Raw genomic sequence first — 15,501 nt, 5'->3', positions numbered from 1 at the left:
AGTTTTAGGAATCCCCCAAATCCAATCAAGATGCCCTGGAGAGAAACACAGGTCAACATGATTACACTGTGATATCAAGAAAGAAAACTTCTAATAAATAAGTAGCACTGCAAATGAAGAAAGAGTGTGTACCTAGAAAGGAGATAGTCTTTGTATTAGTCTGTTCTCACGCTGCTATGAAAAAATACCCAAGCCTGGGTAATTTAGAAAGAAAAGAGGTTTAATTGACATGCAGTTCCACATGGCTAGGGAGGCCTCAGGAAACTTAACAATCATGGCGGAAGGCACCTCTTCACAGGGCAGCAGGAGAGGGACTGAGTGCCAACAGGAGAAATGCCAGATGCTTATAAAACCATCAGACCTCGTGAGAACTCACTCACTATCATGAGAAGCATGGGGAAACCACCCCCATGATTCAATCACCTCCACCTGGTCCCACCCTTGACACATAGGGATTATTACAATTCAAGGTGAGATCTGGGTGGGGACACAGAGCCAAACCACAGCCGTCTTCCTTATAAGGAGTATCCAAAGACACAAAATTTGGCAGGATGTTGCCAACACAGTGTCCCAGGAAAAAGTTATTCCTGATCCACAAATAAGATCCTTTTCCATTGTGGAGGATGATTTCTCAAACCATTGTAACTGGATGATACTGGCTAGTATAATGACATATCGCTTTCCTCCTGTTCTGATTCTATGCACATAAAATACTGTTTTAATTAAAATTTGGTTTTCCATACACATTTGGCTGGAGGAGAATGGGCTGATCACCCAAAATGAATATTTAGCCTGCTTGATATGTATATTTCTCATTGTAAATTAATGACTCAAACACCATTTTTGGACTCCCTAAACCAGAAGTAATTCTGATTCTTCTAAAAACTCTTTACTTCAACTATAGCACTTATTTATTTTGCCTCATTATTGTTAGTTGTTTACATGTTTATCTGTTTGACCAGATGGTAAGCACCTTCAAGTATATGACTGTTTCTTTTTTTTTTTTTTTTTCTGAAACAGGGTCTTACTCTGTTGCCCAGGCTGGTCTCAAACTCCTGGGCTCAAGTGATCTGCCTGCCTCGGCCTCCCGTAATGCTGGGATTACAAGCGTGAGCCACTGCGCCTGGCCTAAATATTTCTAATTCTTTTTTTGTTTTCAGTTCCCTACTGTGAAAATTTAAGTAGATTCTTAAATGTTTGATGGATAAATGACTGGATGAATAGCATCATGTGATTATTCTCTTCCCAAGACTGAAAAGTAAACACCAAGATTCTACGCACCTTATTCTTTTCATTTTGAATAATTTCTAAGAGCTGGTCTGTGTGCCCTTCTTCTATGCATCTTTGCCCAGCTAACTGAAATAGGCCAAAATCCTCTTCTTTAAAGTCTTGCTCTTCTAGGATTTGCTGACAAAAAAAAAAAACCAAAAAACAAAAAAAAAAGTATATGTAAATAAAAATTAAATACAATAACTTCTTGATTTATCTATGAAAAAAGGAAATCTATTTAAATTCTAGATAAATGTAACGTAAATAACACATGTATCAAAATTAGGATTACCCTAATAAATACTTTAATAAGTGACCTTGAAATCTACTGTACCAGTGAAATCTATGAAAAGGATCAGGATTAAAATGTAAAAGGTTATTTAGATAAGTATGTCACCTGGAGAAATAATCCAATCTGCCTCCCCCACTCATGCTCTTTACAGGTCAAAAAAAGCAAGGATTAAAGAAGATAAACAATTTGAGTGACCACAAATATAATTAAAAACAATCTGTGCCCTTCCCATATTTTGAAAGGTATTTAATTTTACAAAAATTAAAAAAATACTTACACATCTCTTTATTATAGACTGAAGTTCCTCTACAGCCATTCCTATTTCTCCTAGTTTCGATGCTAAAATCTACAAATACAAAACACACTGTTAACTATCCGTGATATTACACTTAAGTATTCAAAAGTTATGTTTCAGTGTGATAAATTATTAGTAAATACAATAAAGAAAATGGAAAGTTTTTGTTGTTGTGTTTTTTGGTCCAATAGCATGCTAGGAGAAAATGTAAAGTTTTAAAGTTGAAATGTTATTACTGAATCTTAGTATGTTTGCCTAAGAAAATAAAGTGTTTTTTTAGAAGCCCTTATTGCATCTTTTAAGTTTTCTAGGAGCATAGTTTTGAAAGTTACTTTGAAGGAAAAAAAACAAACTCCCGAGCACTCCCAAGAGGCGAGGCACATACGAACTAAAGGGCTTTTAAAAAGCAAAGTACTTCTTTTCTGAAAAAAAATTTCCAAAAGGTGGACCTGAAATCAAAATTCTAATCATTAGGGGATTTTTTATTTTTAATGTCTCACCTCACAAAAACTGGGGTGCAACACAAGCTTATCTATGGGGGTGAAGATTCAGATGCCCTCCATTCCATTTCTCTCTAGGAGTTGCAGTCCCCAAAGTGATCAATCCAGCTAGTGAAATTACTGTATCACACGGAGACAAGACAACGGCGGCCTTCAGGAGGAGACCATCGCTTCTCCCGGCGACAAGGCTCGGCCCCAAGCCCTCAGTAGGGGCGCGGGTCAGCCCGGTCCTCAGGGCAGCGCGCTGGAAGGCGAGTAACACCCCAGCGCGCGTGCGGGCGGCATCAGAGGAAGCCATGTCTTCCGATTCCTGCTCGCCTAGGTGGGCAGGCTCCACCACCTCGCATGGCCTCGTCGGCCCGCAGCACCAAATCCGCCGCGGCTCACGGTCAACCGCGAGCCCTGGCCACCCTGAACCTCTCCACGACTCCGCTTACCTGACAGATCCCTCGCCTCTCCCAGCCGCCGCCACCTCCTCCGGCCTCTCAGCCCGCTCTTCTGGCCCCGCCCCGCGCTACGCGTAGGGAGGCGGGGCCTCGGGGCGAGACGCCGGAGCTTGTCCCCGTCCGGCAGACTACTCTCCCAGATGGCGGACTGCGCTGGGCCGTCTTCTGCCGGCCGCAAGGCCGGGGCTCCCCGCCGCTCTCGAAAAGCCGCAGGTAAGAGCAAGGATCTCTTCCCACTTTTGGACCCTGAAAGCTGGGCCGCGATCTCGAGTTCTAGACCGCAGCGCGCGGGCGCTCCTGAAAGGCTGCTTGGGGGGAGGGGTTCTCCCAGGTAGAGAAGGCCGAAAGCTTCCCACCGCCGTCCGCACCTCCTGGGAAAGATTTCCTGGCCGGCCCTCACCCCTTTACGCCAGTGTTCCAAGATTTCCCTCACGCGGACTGTGGCCCCAGCCTCTGAGAGAAAGGACAGTGGAGGCGCCGGGAACCCAGGCCTGGGGTCCCCGGGTTTCGGGGCAAGTGACTAGGGCAGCGTTGGCAGCTGGCCTTGAACCTAGGACCGGTCCTCCTTTCCAGATTGCTTGGGTGCCCAGTTCTTTAAGGTGCCGGACTCCCCTCTTCCCCCAGAGAGGACGTTTGGCAGACGGAGAGAGGTTTCCCCTAAAAGTACCCAGATCTCAGATTTTCAGGAGTGGTTAATTAAGCAACTATGATACAGAAGAAAATTCAATCCCCAAAGAGATACATTTTAACCAAGAAAAATTAGACAGTAATCAATTTGCAAAAACAAATTGCTTTCCCTTCCTATTTCATTTTGATTTACACATGATTGGACATAAAATATGTGGAAAAGAAGAAAAGGTGGTCTACAGTTTGTTATTTGTGTAGGAATCTATCTTGTACCTAATGTGTTTGTGTAGACCTGACCTACTGCCACCATGTGTAGCTTAACTGCGGGGATGCATTTTGAGAAATGCGTTGTTAGGTGATTTCATCCTTGTGTGACCATCATAGAGTGCACTTACACAAACCTAGATGGTATAGCCTACTTACACACTAGGCTATATGGTACAGCCTATTGCTCCCAGGCTACAAACCTGCACAGCATGTTACTGTACTAAGTACTGTAGGCAACTGTATATCTAAACATAGAAAAGGTACAGTAAAAATACAGTATTTTAATCTTATGAGACCGCTGTCTGTATGCTGTCCGTCGTTTACGGAAATGTCATTATGTGGCACATGACTGTATTTTTATTGTAGGTACTAAACAGACAAGTACTTTGAAACAAGAAGATGCTTCTAAAAGGTATGACAGCTACATGGACAACTACGTTGGCATATCTACTTATCTCATATTACTTGTACCAATTTTAAAACAATAATGGTTACCTTTTTTTTTGGAGAAAATTATCATGAGAGGGAAGGGAAAGATCTGGGAAGGCCTATAAATTCTCACATAGACTGTTACATTCCTCTACTCCAGGCTTTAAGAAAACCAAACTAAGCACTCAGACTGCTAGTGAAGGCATGAGTGTCTGTAGAAGGTGTTTGTTTTTCACTGCTTCAGGTACACTCTCCTTTTATTGCTTTATATGCCAGACTCACTCTCCAAGTTTTGCTGTCACTCCAAGAAACCTTTTCTGTTCTTTGTTACATCAAGTCCAGATTTTCACTAAAAAGCTGTCTTGTACTAGTTCTGGTTCTAAAAAGGCAAGATATTACCACATATCACACAGAGTTTCTAGAAGAGGAGTAGAATGTGAAGGGGATTAAAAGTATATGTAGCTATGATTTTCATTTTGTGAAGACTCACTAATCTTATATTGGCTTTGGTCTTAATTTACTCATTCTTTCAAAAATTATTTACTGAGTATAAGATATGCCAGACCTGTGTTAGGCTCTGAAGATATGGTGAACAGAATAGACACAGTTCTTGTCTAGTGGAACAGAGGAATAAATAATAATAAATTAATTAGTTAATTAACATAAACAAATACATAATTACAAATTGTGATAAGCACTATGAAGGAAAAGACTGTGATGTTACGAGAAGGAATAACGAAGTCTAATTTAGTTGGAGGTGGGTGGCAGGGAGGTTGGCTGTGAGTTTTCAGCGAAAGCATTATGCTGAGACCTGCGTGCTAAGTAGACATTAACCATACAAAGAGTATATAAAGACTTCTGTATGTGCAGTGCAAAAAGTAGCTTGTTTCCTTTTTGAAAAGTATTGGATCAAAAGAAACAGCATTAGAAAACAGAAATTTGGCCGGATGTCGTGGCTCATGCCGGTGATCCCAGCACTTTGCGAGGCTGAGGTGGGAGTGTTGCTTGAGGCCAGGAGCTCGAGACCAGTCTGAGCAACATAGTGAGACCTTGTCTCTACAATTAAAAAGAAATAAATATTTTTATTCAAAAAAATTTTTTAATATATTTAAATTTAAGTGGCAAAATAGTGAGTTAGGTTAGTATTGTATTTTAAAACATGGAATGTTGGACATGAAGCTTTTAAGTAGATTAAGTTTCTCTTTCAACTTTTAGGAAAGCTGAACTAGAAGCAGCTGTGAGAAAGAAGATTGAATTTGAGAGAAAAGCTCTACATATTGTTGAACAGCTTTTAGAAGAGAATATTACAGAAGAGTTCCTAATGGAGTGTGTATGTGTTAAGCTGACAAATTATTAGTTTTGTAGTATAACATCTTTATATCTGCGCAGCATGAAACTTCTTTGCATTATTAAAATCTTTGAATTTGTTGAGTCATTAGATGCAGATAACAATCCATATAATTCATGCATTTTAAAATAAACAACTATCATGCATTCCTTGTATAATGACTTTAAAATGCACTAATGAAAAATAAGTACGTAACAAGGTGATGACAGGTAATGTATATTTCAAAATTAATAAGAGTGGATTTCAAATGTTCTCACCACAAAGAAATGATAAATATGTGAGGTGATAGATATGTTAATTAGCCTGATTTGCTCAATGTATACATGTGTTAAAACATCACATACTACCCCACAAATATATACAATTATTATTGTCAATTAAAAAGCAAAAGAGGCCAGGCACAATGGCTCATGCCTGTAATCCCAGCACTTTGGGAGGCCAAGGCAGGCGGATCACTTGAGGTCAGGAGTTTGAGACTAGCCTGGCCAACATGGTGAAACCTCGTTTCTACTAAAAATACAAAATTAGCCAGGTGTGGCTCATGCCTGTAATCCCAGCTGCTCAGGAGGCTGAGGTATGAGAATCACTTGAACTCAGGAGGCAGACATTGCAGTGAGCTGAGATCACACCGCTGCACTCTAGTCTGGGCAACAAGAGTGAGACTGTCTCAAAATAAGTATATAAATAATAAATGGGAAAAAAGAAAAACGAGGATGGGGGAGAAAAAAGGAAAAAGCAAATATATTTTACCCTTAGTCATAGTTCTTTTAACCAGTCTGCTAATATCACTTGATTTTCTTCAATTTGTTCTAATGATTGCAATTCCAGTTTTCTATATTCTGTGTTGTGTTATTTTAAGCAACTGAAGAATATTATTTTTCTCCATGTAATTTCATCAATTTTCATATTTCAAAAACCTGAAATACAGATCATTTATGACTTAACATAAAACAGGAGAATTAAATTCTGCATTAAATTTTTTTTTTTTTTTTTGAGACGGAGTCTCGCTCTGTCGCCCAGGCTGGAGTGCAGTGGTGCGATCTCGGCTCACTGCAAGCTCCGCCTCCCAGGTTCACGCCATTCTCCTGCCTCAGCCTCCTGAGTAGCTGGGACTACAGGCGCCCGCCATCACGCCCGGCTAATTTTTTTGTAGTTTTAGTAGAGATGGGATTTCACTGTGTTAGCCAGGATGGTCTCGATTTCCTGACCTCGTGATCTGCCCGCCTCGGTGTCCCAAAGTGCTGGGATTACAGGCATGAGCCACCGCTCTCGGCCCGCATTAATTTTTTTTAGGCCAGGCATGATGGCTCATGCCTGTAATCCCAGCACTTTGGGAAGCCAAGGCGGTAGGATCGCTTGAGCCCAGGAGTTTGAGACCAGTCTGGACAACACAGCGAGACCCTGTCTAAATAAAAATTTGAGAATAAAAAAATTTTTAAACAGCTTTACTACATTAAAATTTTGAATGGAAATTTCTTTTATATTCTTGTAATCCTTAAGAGGGCAAATTAAAACTCAAAGTTTCTATTACAAAAACACTTCTTAGTATAGTTCATAGATCTTTTTCTAAACAGGAATATGAACATGACAATTCATATTTTTATTGACACAGGTAACTGCATCAGAATCTGCATATTTGATGACACCAGAAAAGACAAAGGCAAATATGCTTCATTTGAAACATGAAACTTACATCACTCTCAATAAAAAGTATTTCAGTCCCTGTGAAAACAGAAAAACTTGTTAAAAGATCTCAAAGTTATGAACAAGAATCAAAATTATTTGATCATGAAGATGTCAAAGGAAAATATTTGATGTTAGCTTATAACCATCACCTCACCACTCTGTACAGATTTTTCAGAAGTAGGAAAATTTTGCACAAACTGTGTTCTGGAGTCACAATGACACTTTTGAAATACTTTGTTTTTAAAGATTATGCTTTAAAAAATAGGTAAAATTATATTTTATTACTTTGTGATTTAATGTTTTAAATAATACTTTTTCAAAAATAAAAGATACTGTTGTCATTTAGCTTGTGTATAGCTATAGCATCACTTCTTCCTCATGCCTCAGAATTATTTCATTTAACTATATAATCTACAAAGATGCAGAGACTACTGTGGCAGAAATTTTTTTAATAATAACTTTTTTTTTTGAATGCTTACTATATGTTGAGCACTTCTCTAAGTGATTTTGCTTTATTTTCTCCTCTAATTCTAACCTCTAACTTATGAGGAAGGTACTATTGCTATCCCTGTGTTTTCAGATAAGATTGATGAGGGTTAGAGAGCTGATAAATGAACTTTTCTATTAAACTAGGAGGAAATAACCCTCTCATTTCATTTTAGGGGAAGTTCATTACACCTGCTCACTACAGCGATGTCGTGGATGAACGTTCTATTGTCAAACTCTGTGGTTATCCTTTATGTCAGAAGAAGCTGGGAATTGTAAGTAACTCATTTTTTTAAAATATAGGCTTTTATTATTTTCATTTAGCAAAATACTTTGTTGTAAGAATAAGAAATGAAACCTAAGGTCATGAACTAAAGGCATGGATTGGCCAATGATATGATATGTAGATGACTTAATCTTGTAACATAAGGTTCATGTTTATTATTTGGATTCTTTTGTAAGCTGTACTTTCTTTTCTTTAGGTACCAAAACAGAAATATAAAATTTCTACCAAAACCAATAAAGTCTATGATATTACTGAAAGAAAGGTGAGTTTAAAGGTTTTCATTGTGGCAATTAATTTTTTTTCTTTACTAACCACTATCCTAACAAGGAATGGCAATTAATTTTTAATGATATTAAATAGGATTCTAAAAGAAACTTTAAAATCTTACTGGTTAGAAAATAGTGATGTTAAAAGTTTGATTTTATTTGTAAATATTTCAATCAAGGTATTAAAATTTTTTTTGCTTAAGCTTCAATTAAGACTTGAACATTTAAAAGTTAAAAGTGCATATTGGCACAAATCTAGGCAAATAAATCATGGAACAGAATAGAGAGTCAGCAGCAGACTAACCACATATGTAGACACTTGATATATGACAGCGGGAGTATTGTAGATCAGTAGAGAAAGGATGGATTTTTCAATAAATTATACTGGCACAATTAGTTATGCAAATGGAAAAAAATGAAAATTGATGCCTATCTCAGTCTATATACATAGATCAATTTTAGGTAGATTAGAGACATAAATGTAAAAGGTAGAAGACACTATGGGAGAGGCTGGGCGTGGTGGCTCACACCTGTAATCCTAGCACTTTGGGAGGCCAAAGTGGGCGGATTACCTGAGCTCAAGGAGTTGGAGGCCAGCCTGGGCAACAGCGAAACCCTGTCTCTACAAAAAGTACAAAAATCAGCCAAATGTGGTGGTACACACCTGTAGTCCCAGCTACTCAGAAAGCTGAGGCACATGAATCGCTTGAACCTGGGAGGCAGAGGTTACAGTGAGCCGAGATCATGCCACTGCACTCCAGCCTGTGCAACAGAGCAAGACACTGTCTTCAAAAAAAAGACAATAGGCTGGGCGCTGTGGCTCAAGCCTGTAATCCCAGTACTTTGGGAGGCCGAGGCGGGCGGATCATGAGGTCAGGAAATCGAGACCATCCTGGCTAACACAGTGAAATCCCATCTCTACTAAAACTACAAAAAAATTAGCTGGGCGTGATGGCGGGCGACTGTAGTCCCAGCTACTCGGGAGGCTGAGGCAGGAGAATGGCGTGAACCCGGGAGGCGGAGCTTGCAGTGAGCCGAGATCACACCACTGCACTCCAGCGTGGTAACACAGTGAGACTCCATCTCAAAAAAAAAAAAAGACAATATGGGAAGATATAAACTTAGGATAGAGAGACTTCATAAAATAAGATGGAAAATTATAGGCCAAAGCAGAGAAACTGATAAACATTTCTATATTAAAATGTAAAACTTTTGTTCATCAGAAGTTTCAAAAAAAAGAATGAAAAGAGAAGCCACAAAGCAGAATGTTATTATTTCCCACATATAACTGACCATAGAAACATATCTAGAATGTATGATCTATAAGAAAAAGACAGACAAACTAATAGAAAAATTTACACAAGGAACTTGAATGGCTAATAAACATATGAAAAGATGTTAAATATTATCAGTAATCAGGGAAATAGCAAATAAAAACACATTGAGTTATGTTTTCACAGCCCACAAAATTGCCAATATTAGGAAATCTTTTTGCAACTAGTGGGAATGAAAATTGGTACAGCCTTTTTGAGAAATGGCTTGGCATTTGTCTGGTGAAGTCTTTGCACATTATCTATAATTAAGCCTTTCTATTCTTTGGTATAAACCCTAAAAAAATTATTACACATGTACACCAGCATGTATGTATAAAAATGTTTATAGCTGGATAAACAATGTGGTATATACACACAATGGAATATTAGCCTTAAAAAAAGGAAGGAAATTCTGACACATGCTACAAGGTGGATGAACCTTGAAGATAATATGCTAAGTGAAATAAGCCAGCACAAAAGGACAAATACTGTATGCTTTCACTTATATGAGGTATCTAGAGAAGTCAAATTAACAGAGACAGAAAGTAGAATGATCATCAAGAGAGGTGGGAATGGGAAGTTAGTGTATAGGGTTTCAGTTTTGTAAGATAAAAAGAGTTCTAAAGATGAATGGTGGTAATAGTTGTACAACAGTGTGAAGGTACTTAATGCCACTGTGCTATACACTTAAAAATGCTTATGATGATAAATTTTATATGTATATTTTATCACAATTGTAAACATTTTTTAATTGTAAAAAAAGTTTATAGTAACATTGTAGTGATAGCAAAAAAATTAGAAACAACTCAATTGTCTATAAATGGTAAAGTGTAATACACTAACACAATGGAATGTAGTACACAGTGAAAATTAATAAGCCACAACTACTTGAATGAATCTTAAAAACATAATTTTAAACAAAAGAAGTGGCTAGGTATGGTGGCTCACACCTCCAGCACTTTGGGAGGCCAGGGAGAGAAGATAGAGACCAGCCTGGGCAACAAATAGAGACCCCATCTCTACAAAAAAATAAAATAGCCAGGTGTGGTGGCACGCCTGTAGTCCAAGCTACTCAGGAGGCTGAAACCAGAGGATTGCTTGAGCCCAGGAGTATGAGGCTACAGTGAGTGAGACCCTGTCCCTAAAAAAAATAAAATTTAATAAGTGAATGAAGTAAGATAAGAATGTATAACAATATTATTCCATTCAAAAAAATGTTTAAAATAGGCAAAACTGAATATTTTTTAATAGGGATATGTACACAGGTGCTAAAACTGAAGGGAAATGAGGGAATGATTAACACCAAATTTATGATAGTGGTTACTTCTGGGGAATGTGGAGGGTGATGCAGTTGGGAAGGGGCACATAGAGGCCTTCAAAGATTCAGTATCTTATTTCTTACCTTGGGTGGTAGATCTGTAGGTTTCCATTTTATTCTTTGAACTATACATTTATGTTTTATACTCTCAACTGTATGTAGATAATGTTTCATGATAAGGAAAAAAACTAGATTTATAATGTTCTTTTCAGTCTTTTTGCAGCAATTTTTGTTATCAAGCATCTAAGTTTTTTGAAGCACAAATTCCCAAAACTCCATTATGGGTTCGAGAAGAAGAGAGGTAATTTAAGTCATTGTGTATATACATTTGTTCATATATTCTAATAATTTGTTTCTGCTTTTTGAGATTAGCTGAGAGTAAGTCTAGTTTTCTGTAAAAAGTTACCATTTTATATACTTCATAGGGAAATGGTTATATTTTAAGCATAGCTATGAAGGATTTTACACTTAAAATCAGAAAATGCATACATACAAATGTTATTTGTTTGTTGTTTTAGCTTTAATTGCAAAATCAGAACTTTAACTCCAGTGTCCTGTGATGCTAGTTATGTCTGTGAATCCTGTTAATATAATAATCCTTGAGGAAGAATGTTAAATTTTTTCAGAAGTTACTGGGTCTTAGGATCTAGGTAAACTCTGCTGTGAGGAATGTTAGAAAGTTCAGGTTCATTTAATCTTTATAAAAATCAGTACACTTATCAATTTAAAGACAGACAATTAAAAAGTAATTTTTTTTTGTAAAAAGAGTTTATGGGCAATGCTGGAGTTTAGCCTCTTGGGAAATGATTTAAATACTTGCAATGTTTTACTAGATGCTAAAGTCAAGAAAATTTTATTATTGAGGGTGAAATGGCATGATAATATAAAGGTAACAAGTTATCGTTATGGTAATTAAACTGTATTGCCTAGAAATTCCAATGAAATGCTTAATGAGATAATGCCCAAAATAAATTCATGTTTGAAAGAGTGTATTATAGCAACACAAGGCAGTGTTACTTGTGGTAAGGTAGGAACTATGCTAAATAAACTAATGACCTAAACATAATGAGATGCAGGTTAGCTAAAAAGCTCTGGCTCAAAAAACAAAACAAAACAAAAAAACCTTGAAGTCTTTTCTGATGCGTAAGGCGACGTAACACCACTCTCAATTCAAATAACATCAATTATGCTGACGACAGCACCTGTGATGGCAGACACCTCTGCCTGCCGATCCAATCCTGTGTGGTTTAGGATATGGAAAACTTAACACTGTGTGGCCCTTGATAATTGAGTTAAACATAATTAAGACTAAATTGTTCATCATTTCACCACCAGCCTGTCAGCTTTCTTGCTGGGAAAATAAAAGACTGGCATTGTTCGACATGACTGGGAAGCTAAGAGTACTTTTTTACTTATTCTTTTTCTCCTTTCTTAATATTCCTGTCACTAGAGCTGCCCACTACTTCCCCAGTCCTCTGAGAGCAACATATTTTATTCCCCACTGAAACCAGTGTTTCCTCAAATTATCCTTAACTTTGCTTCCAAAGATATTTTCTCTACATCTTAAATGTAACCCTTTGTGCCATCCTCATATCTACCTGAACTGCTTCAAAACCATTTACCAAACTACCTTTCCTGCCATCTCTGTTTTCTTCAAGGATAGGTATTGGTACTTCCTTTAGCTAATTTAAAACAAATCTTCCAGCCTGGTGTAGTGGCTCATGCCTATAATCCCAACACTTTGGGAAGCCAAGGTGGTTGGATCACTTGAGTTTAGGAGTTTGAGACCAGCTTGGCCAATATGGTGATACCCTGTCTCTACTAAAAATACAAAAATTAATTGGTTATGGTGGCGGGCACCTGTAATCCCAGCTACTCAGGAGGCTGAGGCAGGAGAATCACTTGAACCTGGGAGGCGGATGTTGCAGTGAGCCAAGATCGTGCTGCTGAACTCTAGCCTGGGCCACAGAGTGAGACTCTGTCTCAAAAATTAAATAAATAAATAAAATGAAGTAAAACAGGTCTTCCTCTAACCTTTTCCTAAAATCTTACCATCCTATATTCAGAATGCTCACTGTTTCCCAAAACTTGAAGCCCTTTTACTTTATATTTGCAGTTCTTGAAATTCTACCTTAGCTATATACCCTTCACTACCTCACTAAAAAAGAAAGATGAAAATGTCCTTTGTGCCGGGCGTGGTGGCTCACACCTGTAATCCCAGCACTTTGGGAGACCAAGGGGGCAGATCACAAGGTCAAGAGATTGAGACCATCCTGGCCAACATGGTGAAACCCTGTCTCTATTAAAAATACAAAAATTAGCTGGGCGTGGTGACATGTGCCTGTAGTCTCAGCTACTCAGGAGGCTGAGGTAGGAGAATTGCTTGAACCTGGGAGGCGGAGGTTGCAGTGAGCTGAGATCGTGCCACTGCACTCCAGCCTGGTGACAGAGCAAGACTCCGTCTCAAAAAAAAAAAAAAAAAGATGGACTTTGTTTCTCTAATCTAAATGAATCAACTTAATTTACATTTAAATTGTGCAGTAAGTGCTTAGTACCTGGCAGGCTACACATACACATACACATACACATATACAAGTATAAAACCCAACCTGTGAATTTAACAATCACTGGATGGCAGAACATGAATTAAACAAGTTTGTGTTGACTTTAATGGGGACCTGTCCTATAAATTGGCAAGGTTAGGACATTGCATAATGAGAAACTGTGAGCAAAAGTGAGAAAATAAACTTGTGGGAATGGGTTGGGATATTGAACATTGGCCCACTTGAAATTTGGGAAACGAGAAGATAACAATAGGTAAATAACAAAGGGCCAGGCTGAGTGTGGTAAACCCTCAAGTACTGGGGAGCCATCAAATGTTTTTGAGCAGAATTTATTCTGATATTAGTGTGCAAAATGAATTAAAGAAGAATCGTGATTAAAGAGCTAAAAGGGTCCTTAGAGAGATTTAATCCAACCCCTTCATTAAGTGTATTTCTTAAACTAGTGATCTGTATAAGACCAGGATTCTATTCATTATATTCCACTTGATTAGAAGGAAACAGTGAATAATCTATATATATGCACCTGCCTCATTGTATAGCATAACTGTAGCCCTTTATATAATAACACTTGTCAGTGTATAACCATATCAGTATCTTTTATATCTGGATGCATTTGTGTTACCTTAATTTCCAAATTCTTAGGGGCAGGGATTATGTCCATGCTATTTAATGAATCCACTAGAGGTCACTGTTTTTTCAGAGACATCTTTTTACCTGTGCCAAGGATCAGAATTCTAGAATTTGGTATTTTTAAAAGCTTGTCTAGCTATTGCACATTTAAGCTCTACAGAAATGTGATATTTTAAAGAAAGTCTGTTCACACATGGCATGGAATACAATATCCTGAGCCAGTCTTCCTTTAGAGAGGAAAAAATTGCTTCTTTTAAATAGTGGCATATAGTATTTAATGCAGAGATATTTGTATTAGCTTACAATGAGTCATGATAAATAATAAATTGCATCATAATAGTAATTTTAATAATCATAATTTTAAAATAATAATAAATTTTTATGGCCAGGCATGGTGACTCACACCTGTAATCCCAGCATTTGGGAGGCCGAGACTGGTGGATCACCTGAGGTCAGGAGTTCAAGATCAGCCTGGCCAACATGACAAAACCCCATCTCTACTAAAAATACAAAAATTAGCCAGGAGTGCTGGAACATGCCTGTAGCCCCAGCTACTTGGGAGGCTGAGTAAGAAGAATCGCTTGAACTCGGGAGGCAGAGGTTGCAGTGAGCCGAGATCACACCATTGCGCTCCAGCCTGGGCAACAGAACGAGACTAAGAATAAATTGTTAAGTCCACCCAAAAGATTAGATATTTTATTGAAATGACTTCCAAACTTTCGACCACTATAATAAGTGCATTTTACATTATCTCATATATGCATATAACTAAAAACTAAAGCAAAACTTCTGTGAAACAATATTATTCTTACTACATGAAATGCCTCTGATATTTTCTACTCTGTTGCTTTTTTAAAATGCTGGCAGCAACCTACTTAATTGATTGGTCCTGATCTGCAGTTTGAAGACCACTGTTTTGTTGGATTTAGCTCACGTTTTTGGTTGTTTTACTGTAGGAAATCTGCTTCTCAACACTAAGTCTCAGTTTCCTCATTTGTAAAAGGAAAAAGTTGCATTCAACTTCTGAGTTCCCTTTGGTTCTAATGATTTACAGTTCTAAGCCAATTGTGTCATTAGTCATTGCTACTATAAAGTTTTCTACATAAGGAAATATTTATTAAAATGATGAAAATTAAAATTATCTGCTTAAGACTAGAGAAACTTATACTACCTTGTAGAAAGGTCTGTCTCAAGAATTTTGAATAAAGTTACTGACTTTAATAATTTGATCTCTTTAGTCTGTAAAAGTGAAGGGTGATAAAATATAGATCAAAGCTTTTAAATTATGAAGAAAAACCAGGGATGTTTTAGAGCATGTCCTGAACAATTTGAACTTGGCATCACTGAAGATGCCATGACCTTACACACCATTTGGAAACAGAATATTGAATTTGACCTAATTTGGTCTTACATTATTGTGAAAGCCAGTAAGTACAGGCATATCTTGGAGATATTGCAGGTTTGGTTCCAGACCACCAC

The 15,501-nt window shown here is 37.8% G+C and overlaps 2 protein-coding genes across 10 annotated transcripts in view; one reads left to right on the top strand and one right to left on the bottom strand.

The window, feature by feature from the left end:
• Positions 1-2,886, bottom strand: part of GLMN (glomulin, FKBP associated protein) — a 57,315-nt gene extending 54,429 nt beyond the window's left edge. Inside the window, exons 1-3 of one of the 3 annotated variants that reach the window (XM_054476382.2) lie at positions 2,794-2,886; positions 1,839-1,907; positions 1,282-1,407 (exon numbers count right to left, since the gene is read on the bottom strand). In XM_054476382.2, coding sequence (XP_054332357.1) covers positions 1,282-1,407; positions 1,839-1,877 — 165 coding nt within the window. In that variant the 5' untranslated portion in view covers positions 1,878-1,907; positions 2,794-2,886. Of the gene's footprint in view, positions 1-1,281; positions 1,408-1,838; positions 1,908-2,356; positions 2,765-2,793 lie in introns of those variants that run through there. The other 2 variants (XM_054476383.2, XM_063664823.1) reach the window with 2 other exon arrangements.
• Positions 2,850-15,501, top strand: part of RPAP2 (RNA polymerase II associated protein 2) — an 88,239-nt gene continuing 75,587 nt past the window's right edge. For 3 of the 7 annotated variants that reach the window (XM_063664805.1, XM_054476350.2, XM_054476360.2), the window contains exons 1-6: positions 2,874-3,015; positions 4,063-4,108; positions 5,341-5,455; positions 7,822-7,920; positions 8,128-8,193; positions 11,041-11,129. In XM_063664805.1, coding sequence (XP_063520875.1) covers positions 2,943-3,015; positions 4,063-4,108; positions 5,341-5,455; positions 7,822-7,920; positions 8,128-8,193; positions 11,041-11,129 — 488 coding nt within the window. In that variant the 5' untranslated portion in view covers positions 2,874-2,942. Of the gene's footprint in view, positions 3,016-4,062; positions 4,109-5,340; positions 5,456-7,821; positions 7,921-8,127; positions 8,194-11,040; positions 11,130-15,501 lie in introns of those variants that run through there. The other 4 variants (XM_063664819.1, XM_063664818.1, XM_054476331.2 and 1 more) reach the window with 3 other exon arrangements.

This window comes from Pongo pygmaeus, chromosome 1, assembly GCF_028885625.2.
Source record: "Pongo pygmaeus isolate AG05252 chromosome 1, NHGRI_mPonPyg2-v2.0_pri, whole genome shotgun sequence".
Taxonomy (NCBI): Eukaryota; Metazoa; Chordata; class Mammalia; order Primates; family Hominidae; genus Pongo; species Pongo pygmaeus.
Note: the sequence above shows the minus strand (reverse complement) of the source record. Positions and strands in the feature narration are given on the sequence as shown.